The sequence below is a fragment of the Manacus candei genome, unplaced genomic scaffold (genome assembly GCF_025592945.1).
Source record: "Manacus candei isolate 608988 ecotype Guabito, Panama unplaced genomic scaffold, ASM2559294v1 h1tg000056l, whole genome shotgun sequence".
Lineage (NCBI taxonomy): Eukaryota > Metazoa > Chordata > Aves > Passeriformes > Pipridae > Manacus > Manacus candei.
The window spans coordinates 3,761,901-3,776,981 of NW_026138104.1; the positions used below are offsets into that span (position 1 = coordinate 3,761,901).

General features: G+C 35.5%; 1 protein-coding gene across 4 annotated transcripts in view; it reads right to left on the reverse strand.

Moving 5' to 3' along the window:
- The window catches only part of ITGA8 (integrin subunit alpha 8), a 361,437-nt gene that overhangs the window by 336,351 nt on the left and 10,005 nt on the right, over positions 1-15,081 (reverse strand). For all 4 annotated transcript variants that reach the window (XR_007907024.1, XM_051802544.1, XM_051802543.1 and 1 more), the window contains exons 3-11: positions 13,158-13,258; positions 10,587-10,710; positions 9,049-9,110; positions 8,021-8,066; positions 6,934-7,059; positions 5,766-5,810; positions 3,807-3,850; positions 2,779-2,835; positions 2,540-2,592 (exon numbers count right to left, since the gene is read on the reverse strand). Coding sequence is in view for 3 of the 4 variants with exons in the window: in XM_051802544.1 (XP_051658504.1) it covers positions 2,540-2,592; positions 2,779-2,835; positions 3,807-3,850; positions 5,766-5,810; positions 6,934-7,059; positions 8,021-8,066; positions 9,049-9,110; positions 10,587-10,710; positions 13,158-13,258 (658 nt within the window). In the remaining variant the exon portion in view is untranslated. The remainder of the gene's footprint in view (positions 1-2,539; positions 2,593-2,778; positions 2,836-3,806; positions 3,851-5,765; positions 5,811-6,933; positions 7,060-8,020; positions 8,067-9,048; positions 9,111-10,586; positions 10,711-13,157; positions 13,259-15,081) is intronic.

Below are 15,081 nucleotides of genomic sequence, written 5' to 3' on the forward strand. Positions count from 1 at the left end.
GTGTTCTAAGTACCTATGTGATCAGTATTATGCATTTTTGTTGGTGAAGGAGGGTATTCCAATTGGTCTTTTAAACTGAAGGAGTTTATGTTTACAAAATTGAGAGTTTTGAGCCAAATTCAGGTTGATGTGATTCCTTTTAAAAAGTATAAGAGTAAAGCAAAAGCAAAAGCCCTTGGACAACCACGAAGTGCAGTTCAGTTTGCAGTGGCATTTTGAACTGGTTCATTGGATTTATTTCATTACTGCATTAAGATGTTACAGTTAACATAAATTATATATTATTTTTTGTTCTAACACAGAAAGGTAACCAGCCAGTATGACTTCCCTTCTGATAAAAAAAAAATCTTTAAAAAGCACAAAGCTGACCACCTGCTGAGACTGTATGCCATTCCTTTGTATCCTGCCGAGTAATAAAAAGCAGGAGTATGGGAAATGTCAAGAGGTCAAAGTATAACTACAGAAAGCTTTGATACAGGCCAACTAAAAAAAACCCAGTAAACAGTTTATTTCACTATTTTTATTGGACTGTTTCAGCCTAAATTGAAAGTGTTCTCTTTTTCTCTCTTTACTAGGAATGTAGCCTGTGAGTTGATGGCAAATCTTGATTTGTTAAGTTTCATTGTGGATTTCTCATTATTAGCAGGAGACAACTAAACACTAGTTCAAACAGTATCCTCAATTTCCCTGTCCTGCCCGCAATCCTGATGTGGTACAGAAAAAACTGCAAGAGTCACCATGGAATACCTGCAGAACTGCTGGAGCAGAAGGTATACCAGAAGGCTTTTTTTCCTAGGATGAGCCTAATCTTTGAGCTACAGCAAAGCGCCATTCCTATTAATCTTTTATTAATCTTTTCAGCAAATAATTAGATTTCTCATACTGATAAGGCTATCACTACCTTCTTATATTTAGCTGCAAAAAGCCTAAGTGCATTTGAAGTGTTAATTTCCCTTTTGCTTTTTTTTTCTCTCTTTTACTCTTCAGATAAATATTTCAATTGACAATATGTGCAAACCAGCAAAGACAGACTACATATCTAATCAGACATGTTTATCAAGTAGAGCTTTTTGTGTTTTGTTTTCTGTGGGATGTTTGGATCTCAGGAAGAGTCATTAGATTTCTTTTAAGATATAGACTGGGAGACCACACAGGCCTCAATAACAGTTTGATTATATTATTGACTAAACTGTGGTTTTAGAGGTACACAGAAAATATGAGACCTGCCAAGTAACCCTACAGTTAACAGGAAATAACCTGCCAAGGAAATAGTTTGGTTCAATGAGAAGTTAAATAGCAAGTTCCCTGGAAGTCTAATGACTGTCTATTGGAACTTAGATTAATGTTTCTCCACCCTTTCACATTCGTAATACATTAGTAGGACAAAATTAATCCTGACTCACTATACAATCACAAAAACATGAATTTTCAAAAGCTGTGGTACTATGAAAATTTGATCTCAGCAGCTTGAAAGATCTGAGTACAATGAAGCCACTACTGAAGCTGCTGAAACTTCTGGGTTTTTGTTGTTTTGTTTTGTAACTGCAATAAGATTTTACCACCTTTTTACTTTTCTCTTTTCTTGTACCCCTCACTCTTTAAAGGGTCACTAGTCAATGATGGGAAGCAATGATTTAGCCCAGAAAAATTATTTAATGCTCTACATTTAAGCACCTATTAAGAAATGATCACAAGAAAAAAATATGAGGTAGACACATCTGAGACACTTCGCTATAGACAAGAGTATGCCACATCTCTAAATTACGGTCCTGGCTCACCTTTTGTGCAGACTACCAAGACTCTGAGCTTCAGAGATCTTTATCTCGTTGCTAAAAAGCCACTATCAATATTACCTCACTAAAGTCCTAATATTTTGAAATATTTAATCAAACTTTACATGAGTTGAAAGTTAACAAGTGTTTTGTTCAACAGGGCCTGAAATATCCAAGTGTCTGAGGCATGACCCTGGGAGCTGAGCAGTGTTCTCCCTCAGACACGCAGAATGCCTGCCATAACAGCTATGGGACACAGACACTTGTTAGTCCTTGGGATGATAAAAATGGATGGCCAACCAACAGGTGCTGGAATGAGGAATGAGGAGCTGATGATATTGGAAAGATTTAAAATTGAGAAGTGAAGCTATGGATGGCGCACATGTGAGAAGACTTACCTGCTTTTGAGAATGGGAGAATGAACTTTTCACTTTCACCCATCTCTTCCCAATTGTAGCTAGTGCTGTTTATTCACTGTTTCCCTACCGGGATCTGTTTCCTAAGACTTTGGACATTCCCACTCTGACACACTCCTATGAATAAATATCCCAAAAGACAAACTCACACAAACTCACACATAGTGGCAAATACTCGTGCCACTATGATTACACAAAGATAAGCCTATGTGAACAATTAAAACTAGAGAAGCAGAGAAGCCAAGAAAAGCATTTTGAGGTATGAAGCACCTGAAAACCTGCATTTATTAATAAATATCAGGCATTGCTTCTATGAATGTTCAGTGGAGCTGAATATATTTGGTAACCTACCCATCATTGTTAACATCAGATACTGCAACTGTGTACCCAAAATAAGACGCCATCTGGAAATAAAAAACAACAGATAGGCTTTCATATCAGATATCAATTTTAAAATGTTTTTACTGATAATCCTCTTTGTTTTTATGGTCATTAATACCAAAAATTATTTTATATATTCTTGAAACTATGTTAATGAAACTATATCCTCTAGAGATATAATATTTCATCACGTAGTTGCTTGACATTACCTGTTCACCAGTGAAGTTCTGGATAAAGGTCAAGTCTGAAGAATTAATAATTGAGACCTGGTAACAGAAAAATATAGAAAGTTTCAAGCCCACATGGAGATGCTACAACATGACATCAATGCAAAACAATTTGACATGCTGCAGGATGGTCCAAGTGGCCAAGAAGAAACAATTATTTTCTGTCTCACTACGGTTTGCCTGTATGATCTTGAACAAATCACTAAGATTTTATGACTCAGGTTCCCCATGAATAAAATAAGGAAAAGACTACTTCCCTTCCTTATTAATCACTGAACAGCAGCAAATCACAGACTATCAGCTAATCAGTAACCATGCATGAAAACATGAACTTAAAACATAAAGAAATATATACACATATACATAAATACATATATACATATACACCTTTCTTCTGAAAAAATTTAAGAATAAGTTCCAGAGATACCTGGAATTTTGGGTCCACAAAACTAGAGAATATGTCTGTGGCTGGGATCTCTTTTCCCAGTCAGGTTAGTTGTAAAACTTTTTTTCCTGTGAGGTAAAAGCTGTATCCACAAATGTGTATTGTTTTCTCCCTTCGCTTCTAACTTCCTATCATGATTCTTTGCATCTGGTATTCAGTGTATATACTTACAGCACTGAAGGTAAACATTGGGTATGAATAATCTGAACTTGGACTCCTTTCCACTGCAGACACAGCCTTGCACATGAAATGTGCTAACCTAAAGGTAAGCTTAGGTCTGATAACACTTGGTGAGTATAGAGATACTAGTCACACTCTAAGCATTCTTGTAATTGCCTACTGAAAACAGACTTTGGAAGGTAGTAAGTGCTTACCATTCAAAGCCTAAACCAGTAAGGCATTCCAACCCAGCCAGGTAAGACCGAGGGTGAAAGTCAGTGGCAGTTTTCTCTGATTTAGAAGTGTTTTATAAAAGAGACAGAAAATATAATGTAGCTTTTAACCTTTCAAATAGTCTAATTGCTTTCTCACTATAAAAAGGATAAAATGAGGGTCCAGTACATACATAGCCAAAGTTCTGCGCTCCCCTCGGGACTCCAGCAACCAGCTCTGAAAGGATAAATGATCGACAGTAAACTGGTTATGCTATCTGAGTGGTGCATGCAACATGCATCCTGTGCCACTTAAACCCTCTCTATCTATCTATCTATCTATCTATCTATCTATCTATCTATCTATCTATCTATCTACCTATCTATCTACCTATCTATCTATCTCAAACCCCTAAGGATTTTGATTTGTGATATGTATCAGATCTGTAAATCACTTCAAGACATTAATTCATAAGATTTTAACATTCATTCAGTGCATCTACTTGCATAAAAAGTTACACCTTGACTTTTGAACACACTCATCCATAGGTCTCCTTCTGCCTAGCATTACTTAGCAAAATTGTACTTTTGGTACAATTCAGCCTGCTACCTGACAGCTGTGGATTGCTGGAACCAGAATTAGTCCTAGCATCCCATACTAGAGTACAGAAGCTGAATACTTCTTTTTGTTTTGGCTACACAACAATCTGTCTCATCCGTTATTTTGCTTGATGCCATGGAAGTGTTTGACAAGTTCTGCACAGGCTGTCTAAAAGTGTTACAAGGAAGTTTTAGTGAGCAGCACTGGAGACATCCATTGAACAAGAACATGAAACATTGGACCAAGGTGCCTTCTACGAGTAAATCTGCTCAATGGTGAAATTTTAAACAACCAGTAGAAAAAATGGGTAAAAAATCAGAAGGAAAAAGCTAAGTCACAGCCTGCAGACTTATTGTCTAAACTTTCCCTCATTAGGATATCCTTGCCAGAAGACAGCCAAAGGAATTTCAGAGAGAGCACCACAGACTCCTGCACTGACCTACCATTCCTCTGTTCCTCTCTGGGTTTATATATTTCCCTGTGATTGAATGTGTTTGGTCAAGGGGAAATGGAAGTAAAAAAGAAGGACCGAACAGGACACTGGCTCAGGTCAGCCACCTATGCAATTTTCTGTGACAGTCATTCACATGACTTACTGATTCAAGAATCATCCATTATAAAACTTTGAGTATGCATTAAAAAAACCACAAAAAAAATACAGCCTTCCATTACCAGAGATATATCATTTCACATATCATAGTGTTTGGCTCAAAACTGTGTCTTTTTTTACTTATTTTTTTAAATGCTTCTCAACACAGGACAGGCAATTCTAGCTTTAGAGGGATTAAGCAGTAGTAGTTCTGGAGAGCTGGGTTCATTTGGGAAATGTATTATGTCTCTATTGGCTTTGTGAGTCTGGACCACATAGCTGCTCACCTGCTCAGGAAAGGAATATTTAAATTTTCTGACTGTCAGCCTCACACAAGAAACACAGCTCTTCAGGTATGAAACACCAGGGATCACAGGTATTTTTAACTAACTACGTGTTTTTAAATCCTTTGCAATATCAGAACATCTGAAAATAGCTAAATCATGAGCAAATTTCTATTTATAAATTGTTATTTTTAACATACTTTACTAAACAGAGAGCTCTGACAGGAGCTTTTCTTCTAAACTGGAACCAACTTGCAGAGACATAGGGAAAATACTGTTCAGTTTCTAAAACACAAACAAAACTTACTTTGCAACTTAAAAATTAGACCATGTTCAGCTTGGTTATAGTTTTCCTGCCACAACACTTCATGTTATGAGTTCAGCACATCAAACTGGCTAAATTAGGTGAGACTGAATGGCTCCATCTAAAATGTTGTCACAGCACTGACTTCTGACCACATGCATGATCATGATACCATAAAAACAGATTCAGATTTTTGTGTACTTACATTCTATTTTGTTGTGCTACACTGTCTAAGGAAATATTTGCCTTACAGACAGCTTAAGTCTCATAAGTGTTTCAAATGTATAATAGGTATGTTCCTGTGTAGAGACCCAAACCCAGGAATTTATTAGGTGCATGGCCATATGGTTTTCATTCAACTACATAGCTTCTTACCTTGTTCAGAATCACCAGTAAATTCCCCAGCAGCCACTGAGTATCCTGTTTAAAGATAAATTACAAAAAAAAAAATAAAATCCTTGATAAACAATTTCTTTCAAAAAATACACGAGACCAATCAAATTTGTATGTTTAGCTGATCATCTAAATGCAAGTTTTCTATCATTAGTATACTAAAACTGTGTGGAAAAAAAGGAAAATTTTTAATCACATAATTATGACTAAATTAATGGTAGGTCTGAATGTATAATAAATTGATCCCTCTTCTCCAAAAATGAGCTTCTAAATCATTAATAATTTATCTGAAAAAAACAGCAGGTACTATGGTGTTTTACCTCAACACCTGTTGACACAATTTAAGTCTTCATTACTGTACTATAATGTATGAGTGTCCTGATTGAGCTTTATATGGAAGACAGATTTCCATAGATGCAGTTAAGCACCTCTTGGAACTTTAGTAAAACTGTGAGATAGTTGCTATTGTCACAGTAAAGACTTTTGGATGGTATCAGAGAGTGTAATTTCAAATCCATGAGCAGGGGTGAAAGGATGCATCTTCGCCTTCCAATTCCACTGACTCTTTTCTATAACTGTGTGAAGAAAAACCTGCCTTACATGCAGAGACATGTGAACATCACGAAAATTCTTACAGATCAGTACTAATATAAGGTAGATAAGGAGCCTTTTTTCTATATATTACACAATGTCTTCAAACTGACTTTTATTATTGCTTACTTCAATTGTATCTTTTAAATACCAGTAAGAGTAAATTAGGTATTTGTGCAGCACTGTACAAAATACCACAGAACTGAATTTTCATTTATCTATTAAAAATTAAAATAGTCTTTGATTAGTTTAAGTTCAATCCATCATCTTGGAATGAAAAAAAATTTGTATTTCTGATTAATTATTTAAGATCAAATAATAAGAACCCTAATGAGTCATTTAAGATCTCAACCCTCAAACCCTGTTGCTGTGCATAATTTTAAGAATGTTAATAATCTTACTGAAGTTACCAGCAAACTACTGGTTTGCTATTGTGCTTAAGGTAAAACATGTTCAAACCCTCTCACAATTGTGACAGTAGTAATTTAGGGTTTGTTTTCGTATTTATATGACTCATGCTTTTAGAACATATTGCTATCCTATGTAAAGCTTAGCTTACCCATGTAATTGTCATCATACGAGGGTGGTGCCACTCCTGTTTGTTTCTCTCGTGCCAGTTTCCTCAGAATATCCTTGAAGGAATAATTTGCAATGATGTCCGCAATACTTGCAGTGATTACCTGACCTGGATTCAAACAGCTTCATAAATAAAAGGAGCATAGAAGAGAGCCAGAGTCTATAAAATAGGGCTGGCAGAAGATCAGAACAGAGTTGAAGGGATAATACAACATGGATGAGAAGAATAGATACCTTCTCTCAATCTTTGTCCATTATTACCCTGAAAATCTCAAGAGTACACATAAATCCATACAATAAGGCATTGAATTTCTATTGAACCATCACAAAAACATCTCCAGACCCATTTCAATGTGTTGATTCAAACTAAAGTCACTGCACTGCATGAATGTAGTAGACCAATGGAAGCAATTTCTCAGTGGAGAATTCAGAGCTATGAATTCCCTACTACAACAATCAATTAGCTCTTCCTTCTTTAAAGACAATGCAAAAACACACATCAAAGAGGCTGACAACGGGCAAGTTGGGAGGCAGAGGCTGGGAATCAGCTATATTATACATGTCAAAACAGGTTAAAACAAAAATAACCTTTTAACCCTTTACCAAAACAACTTTAGGTTTTATCTACATGAGAAACTACATCTTGGAAACTACAGAGATGCCACAAATGAACTTCAAATATATGCAGATAACTATAAAGGGTTGTGCTCAGAAACAAACAGTAACAAAAACTTTAAAAAAAGTACATTTGCTGTATAAATACTAGGTATTTTTAAATCTGCATTATTTCTAGGGAAAAATACAATTTATTAATTAAATTACAAGTATGCTTAAATGCCAACATAAAAATAGTTATTTGTATTTGTTTCACTTGCTATATAACCTACATCCTGAATTTTCCCTGACTTATTTTTATGTTCAGTTGCTTGTTAAGCAATTCTTCTGATTTACATTTGTTGAAAATAAGATCACGGACCGGTTACCTTAAACCGACAAAACAATGGAAATCTAGAAGAACAACACTTTCTGCTTCACTTCTTAGATCAAGTTACCCATCCAGATGAACATACCTTGCCAATAAAAACTACCGGGTCCGCCTACGATCAGGTCTCCATTCTACAAAAAGTAGAATTGAATAAAGTTACACAACGAAAGAACATCACAAAAGTAAGCATGCATGGGATAAAACTATTTAAATGACCAAAATAATATCAGAATCATGATAAAGGAGAATAGTTATGTTCAAGGAAAGGATGTCCATGAATGTACAGAAAAATTCAGAGTTAAAAAAAGTTAAGATCACCCTGTGCAACTTGAATGAAAGCTGTAATTTTTTTACTGCTAACATAGCATTCTAAAAATTGCTGCTTATTTGTAACAAAACAAAGTTATCATAAAAGAGTGTCTTTACATTTAATGAAGCAACAGCAATATTTTATAGAGAAGTATACTTTTGTCTACCCTACAAGGAAGTCTTAGCCTCATAGCTATTAATAATGTAAATAAAAATGCAGCTGCAGAACACTGAAAACAATGACAATGGTCAAAGTTATGTGAGGTCCTGGTGCTGTAATAATGGCACAGATGATAACAATAGTTGCAAAGTTTATCCTTTGTCCCACAATATTGGCATTAAGAAAAACTAGTTCTTTCCCTCAAGCACTTTCACCGTCACATGAATGGTCTTAATGACTACTCTGCCTCCAAAAGCATCATTATACAAGTTATTTAAACTTTTTAAAACTAGCTGGTGCCCACCCATTACTTTCTGAAAGTCAAGTCCCTGTAAAGCACTGTAAGTGGGACAGACTGAGATCGAAGCACATATAATTGTTTGCCTAATTATCTATTAAGATAGACTGAGCAGAGTTAGATTGGAGTGCTGCAAAGAGATAAACAGGTGCTGACTGAATATTTCTTATATTAATGAAACCAAAAATTTGGAACTTGAAAAGCAGGAAAGACCTTGCAATAACGTCACGAAACCTTCCATATGCAACAGCATGGGGATAAACTCATGATCAGTGAGGCAGCATTTGAACACTAGGGATATATCACAACTACATTTCATCAAAATACTTCAGAAGCAGAATCTCACCTTGTAAAAATCTAAGCTGAAACCTGCTTGACAAAAGCCTTGTCCTTCAGGATCCGCATTGCCTGCAATTATGAAGGTAGAAGCATTTTATTGATTTCCCAGTGCATGTGGAAGATAGCATACACACCTCTGGAGCTATAAGGTTGTAAATGCAAATCTGCCAAAATATGTGAAAATATGTACTCTTTTTGAGAAGAGGCAGAGCAAATCAAGACCTTCTACAGTACCCTGAACACACAGCCCCTTGTGAAGATTTTGAAAAATAGGACCTGCTGCTTGGGGCTTTCTCCCCTCACTGCCAAGGAAGGACCCTTGCAACAACTATCAGGGAATAAGTTTGAATTTGGTTGGAGATGAAAAAGAGACCTTTTAATTATGCCTAATTTTTCTGTAAAATGCCTGTTACATTCTTGGCAAAATAATCCATGAGAAAATTTAAGGCAGGAGCACAGTTTGCAGCAGAGGAACAGTTAAAAAGTGTGATTTCAAATTAGCCCATGTGCACACAGCAAGAACATTATCTGCAGTAGCAGGGTCTCTTACAAGGGGTATCATGACAAGGAACTGCATTTAGACTCCCTGTGTTATCAGCTGGTGCACACAACTTGAAGCAGCTACTCATCAGTGAGACTGAACACTGCCATAGCTTTGCTGTGAAGGGACAGGTAAGCCCATCATATTTGGTATCTTACACATGCCACCTTTAGAAAAAGTAACTGAAAAAAAATTCTCTGATTTGTACTGTAGAAATTGCCATAGATTCAGCTCAATCCAAAGCTCAGTAAAGTCACTGGATACTTCATATTGCTTTTAATAATATGGAGCACTGAGGTAATGAGGGTATTAATAATCATCATAAACACTTAGACATAGGATGCTGAATGAGATGAATGACTGATACAATCTAATGTGTGGTATTTTCTCCAGATTTCTAGGTAACTGAATGTGGTTCTAAGTATACATGCAGTTTTTCCCTATTCCCCAAGAAGCAAGGCCCAGGGATGGCTACTGCATCCTCAGAACAGCACAGAGAAGAGTGTGCAGCAGCAGTGCTAATTTGCATGTCTTTCTTCCATGCTGAAAGTTCTTCACAAATGAGATATTGTGGATGGTATTGGCATGAATGATGATACAGGCTTGTGTGTTTCTGTGCAGGGTCTGGTCTTCAAATGATGATCTTGTGATGAGAGATTTATACTCAGCATAAGTAGGAATAATTGGTTTAAAATGCTGTCTGGTTCTTATCTAGATCTGTCTTATCTAGCTACATTTTAAAGCCACTCAAATTGAACCAATTATAGCTCATCACTATAACTGCACACAATTTACTTGATTTCTCCTCTTTCAATTAATTATACAATAAAGCATCCAATTACAGGAATATAATTTAATGTTGATTTTTCTTTACACTCTCATTCAATGAAATAACATCATATAGCAACATTCATTCAACTAAGACTGTGTGAAGACTAAAAGGATGAAAACATTAAGTGCAATATCAGTTCCTTCAACAAAGGATTGTTCATATTAATACTTACTGTTGCGACAAGGTGAATATTCTGCATAAGCACTGAAGTTCTGAATTGCTACATAGCAGGTGCCAACAGGGTCCTTCTCAGGGCTATCTTTAAGGGTTCTCCAATGATACAAAGGAGCACAAGCCTATCAAAGTAGAAACAATATCACACATACCTTTTACATGTTCATGCATCTGGCAAATGCAGTTTTTAGTAAACTGTGTACAAAGACTCTCTCTGGTACTGAATCATTCATGCAGCAACGATCACAAGACATTGACAGAAGAAAATGCAGGACCACTGCTTCAGAGAATTTCACTATTACCTGAAAAGCACACTGATTTTTACTTATAGCCCTTGGCAGGTAAAATCTGTGAGGGACTACAAGGCACATTTAAGCATGTTACAAATATGCTCTAAGCCTGCTCCACAAGTAATATCTTTGTTCTATTATTGCTCATTGCACAGGACTTGATTCTGTAGCTTAAGATGTAAATCACATATATGTGGCTTAAGGCAATCCCAGTTTTGTGCTGATATGTCTTAAGATAGAAGGTATTGCAGCACAACCACTCTACTCCACTTAGCAGAAGGAGATTTGTCAGGGTTTTGTGTCATATTATCTATGACAATCATCAGATTGTCTTCCTTCCTATAAATCCCTGGTTCAAATCTTTGTAGATATGATACAGCTATAATGCATTCAAAAGTCTGAGCAAACAGTTTTTAGCTACTTAAGTTTTGGCTAGAGAACTAATATTTAATCTGTGTTACACTAGTGGCGTTACAAACATGACAGTGTAAGAATAAATGATATATAAGTTGTGTAGAGAGAGGCATCTCTTTTTGAGGTAATCCAGATAATTAGAAAAATAAAAATAATAAACTGTCAGGTCTGCAAGTCATGCTTCAGTGGGTCCTGTGCCCTAAAACTTTTCACTTCCTGGGAGGGTGAAGACACTACCTCTCCCTACAACTTTGCCTCTGCAAGATACAAATAAATTCTTCATTCATGTCCTACCTTATCCTACTTTTTCAATGAGAAATCCGTCTGTCTCTGGCAAAGTATTGCTATTATTTACATTGTTGTATAAGCCTTTGATTTGCAATCAATTCCAGCTAGATGAATCACTGTGCTACTCAGAGCTTGCCATAAAAGTCAGAGCTTCTGGAGTAATTGCTGAAGGAACAGATACTCTTAACACGCCCCTGCCTAGAAAGCCTCACATATTAAAACAGAGAGCAAAACTGGAGGCAGGAAAGAGGAGTAATTGTCATGTGTGGGTGATTTTAGGTCCATTTGGTATTTGTAGCTTTAAAAAGTTGCTGACAGTTTGATGTCATTTTCCTTTCAGCCTACCAAGATTAACAGACAAAGTTTTTGAGCTTTGCTGTCCAAATTTTTGCCTGAAAAGTATTGACTCTATCTCCGTTTCAGTCAGAGAAGAGTTATCAGAAATAAAACAGTTTTGTTGGTACAGAGACAGCACATCAGTTTGTCTCAGGTGATGAGGTTTTCTGCTCACTTAATTAAGACTTAGCAAGTGGCGGTAAAGATTTCCATTGGTGAATTGTTGTACTAAAATGAAATATCTTCAGCTATTTCTAGAATTTTTTAGAATTTTTATGTTTACTTAGCTCTGTAACAGAATAGGGTGATGCTTTATTCATTACCTGTTTTATGTCAAAATCCTTCCATAGGTTAATCACAAGGCACACGATACAAGGGAAAGTATTTCCTTTTGATACTTCCCCCTTATGACTGCTTTTTAAAGTAATAATTGGGACTTTAAGCAAATCCAAAACCAAATTATTGTTTTTGTAATTGTAAAAACGAATAAAACTAATGACCAAACTAATTTTTCTTATCACAATTACTTCACTGCCATTTTCAATGAGTGCATATATTGGAAATATAAAATCTCTGTGTATAAGAAGCATCACCACCACTTTACTAAATAATAAAAATACTTGCTCACTGCTAAAGGCCTCTATCAATACAGGAAAAATGTTCAGTGAAACTGGAAAACAGACATTACAGTTTGACACCATCTTGTTTGGAGCTTTTTTTGATGACTTTTTTCAGCTGTTTTAGCATGACTATGACATAGCTGCTGAAAACAATGTAAATGTGACAAAAGAGATCAGTGCTTTCTCTTACAAACTGAACTTCAGCAGAGGTTCGTGGCTTTCATTACATTTCATTACATTCCAATACATATAATTTCTTTACATTCTGTATTTAACATTCCAAATATACCTTCGTAATACAAAACATTTTATAGCATAGAGCTATCAGTAACTTTGTATCTCCAAAGTATGTCCACTATCTGTTTAAAAAATATCATCATTCACTTCCATAACAATATGACATTCTGCTGTTTTCGTATGGCAACAGAATCATCTTCACTTGATCAGTTCAACCTGATTCTGTAAGTTGCTTTCATTTTCTGAATTATATACATCATCTGTTTTATAATTCATGCATAATCAAAGTTATTTCCACAATATACACATAGAGAGCTATTAAAGATACACATTTGAGAAAAATAAATGTTATCTCCAAATGAATACTAAATGCATAAGACTTACCACAACTTTTTCTTTATGAGCTTTGACTGTTGCTCCAAACCACTGATTTGTCTTAAACTCAATAGGTTCCCTGGTGCCATTGACTTTAATTTTCCTGTTGTCTGACAGAGGAAGAAGCAGAATATTGACAGTTTATTTTTAAAAAAGTATTATCCTGTGAGTTACAGACATAAGTGAACAGACTAATGGATATATTACATTGCATCCACTGTTATCATCCAACCTGTTTAATAGGAAATGGACATCCTAGTATCATTTAAGCTTTTCACTGGTCAGTGGAAAACAGCTTAAATTCACATGTGAACATTCAAAATAATTACACTTAAATTTTAGAAAAAAATACACAGGACTGCAATAAGAAATGCTGTGTTTCCCCCCAACAAAAAACTCCAAAACAAACTAAAAAACAAACCAAAAGGAGACAAAACCCCCCCACTTTACCTGGAATTTATGATGAAGAATGAAAAAGAATCTACAAAACTAGGTGAAAAGCCCTAAAAAGTTTTTCAGATGTAGTAGAAACTTTCCATGAAAAAAGCATGTTCCATAATTAGTTTTTGTCAAACAAATGACATTTCTCAGCATGCTTATTCAAAATCCAACACTACAGATAGCAAACGACTTAGTTTTTAACAGAATTACATGTGTACACAGTGTCACAAGAGACAGCTTCTTAATGTTGCTTTATATACACTCTTGCAGATGTCAGCATAAGAGAAGCCATCTGGGCAAAGATTCAGGACAATTATAATGCATTTCAGGTTTTAATAAAAAGCAGACATCCCTTCCTTTCGCCCTCAGTTTTCTGAAGTAAACTGATTTCCCATATGTTCATGAGCCATGCTCTTCCCTTACCAGTCATTCCTAATGAACTTTACACATAAGCAGGGCATTACTCCTTCCCTCTTGTATCTGCATTCTCTTATGTTTGTTTCTGGTTCTTATCAGGAGGGATTTCAGAAGAATCAATCCTTTTTATTCACTCTAAGTGAAAATAAAGCCATATACTGTCTATCTTGGAATGTTAAAAAAAAAAAAAGTAGTGTCATGTTATAGTCTATGGATTTCCACACATTTTTAAATAACAGAAAAAATGCAGCCAACACTTTAAAAAGCCAACATTCATTGGGATTTCCACAACAGGAATACAGGAGGTACCTGAATGCTTTTCTAGGACATCAGATTGCAAGTGACTTCAGTTCATAGTAAAATGAACTGAAATGTAATATAAATGTATAATAAATGTAAATATAAACTGAATTGGGAAGAAAAATGCATCATATTTGGAGAAAAAAGGGTATTCTCTCTCTGTATTTTTTTCTAATAAACATGAAGGAAAGTTGAGTAAGAATGAATCGTTTAAAGTTTGAAAGTCTCTGAGGAAACATCTGCCTTCATATAAGTATTTATTGTAATTGTGCCAATTACAGGAGCTACTATGGAAGCCCATGCTTAGTGAAAAAAGAGAAATAAATTTCAGGAATATTTAGATCTTAAAAATTACTCTAAAAGTATTAATTTTAAAAACACATTTTATTTAAGTTAGGCCTAAACTCGTGTGAAGTGTGAGACAGTGTATCTGACACACCACTTTTTAAGAGCTGCCAACTTCTACCTTGTAGTTGGCAATACTTCTTTTGATTAATTTTTCCAGTGAAGTCAGACCTTTTCAAATTTTAAAGGTTTCTCTTTTCTTTTTTTAACGCTCCAACAGATATGAACATGATCAATGTCCACAGATGAGGTCTTGATAGAAACAAAGGCTTTGAAGTTTGAAAATCAGCCATGGCCAGCTTACAGCAGCCAACCCTACCCTGGCTCTGAGGATAGTCATAACCAGTATTCTAAATTAAAAGGAGCTTACATTTTCAATCAAAACAACATACTTGTCTACTGGCAAAGTATACCAACATTTGAAAAGAAG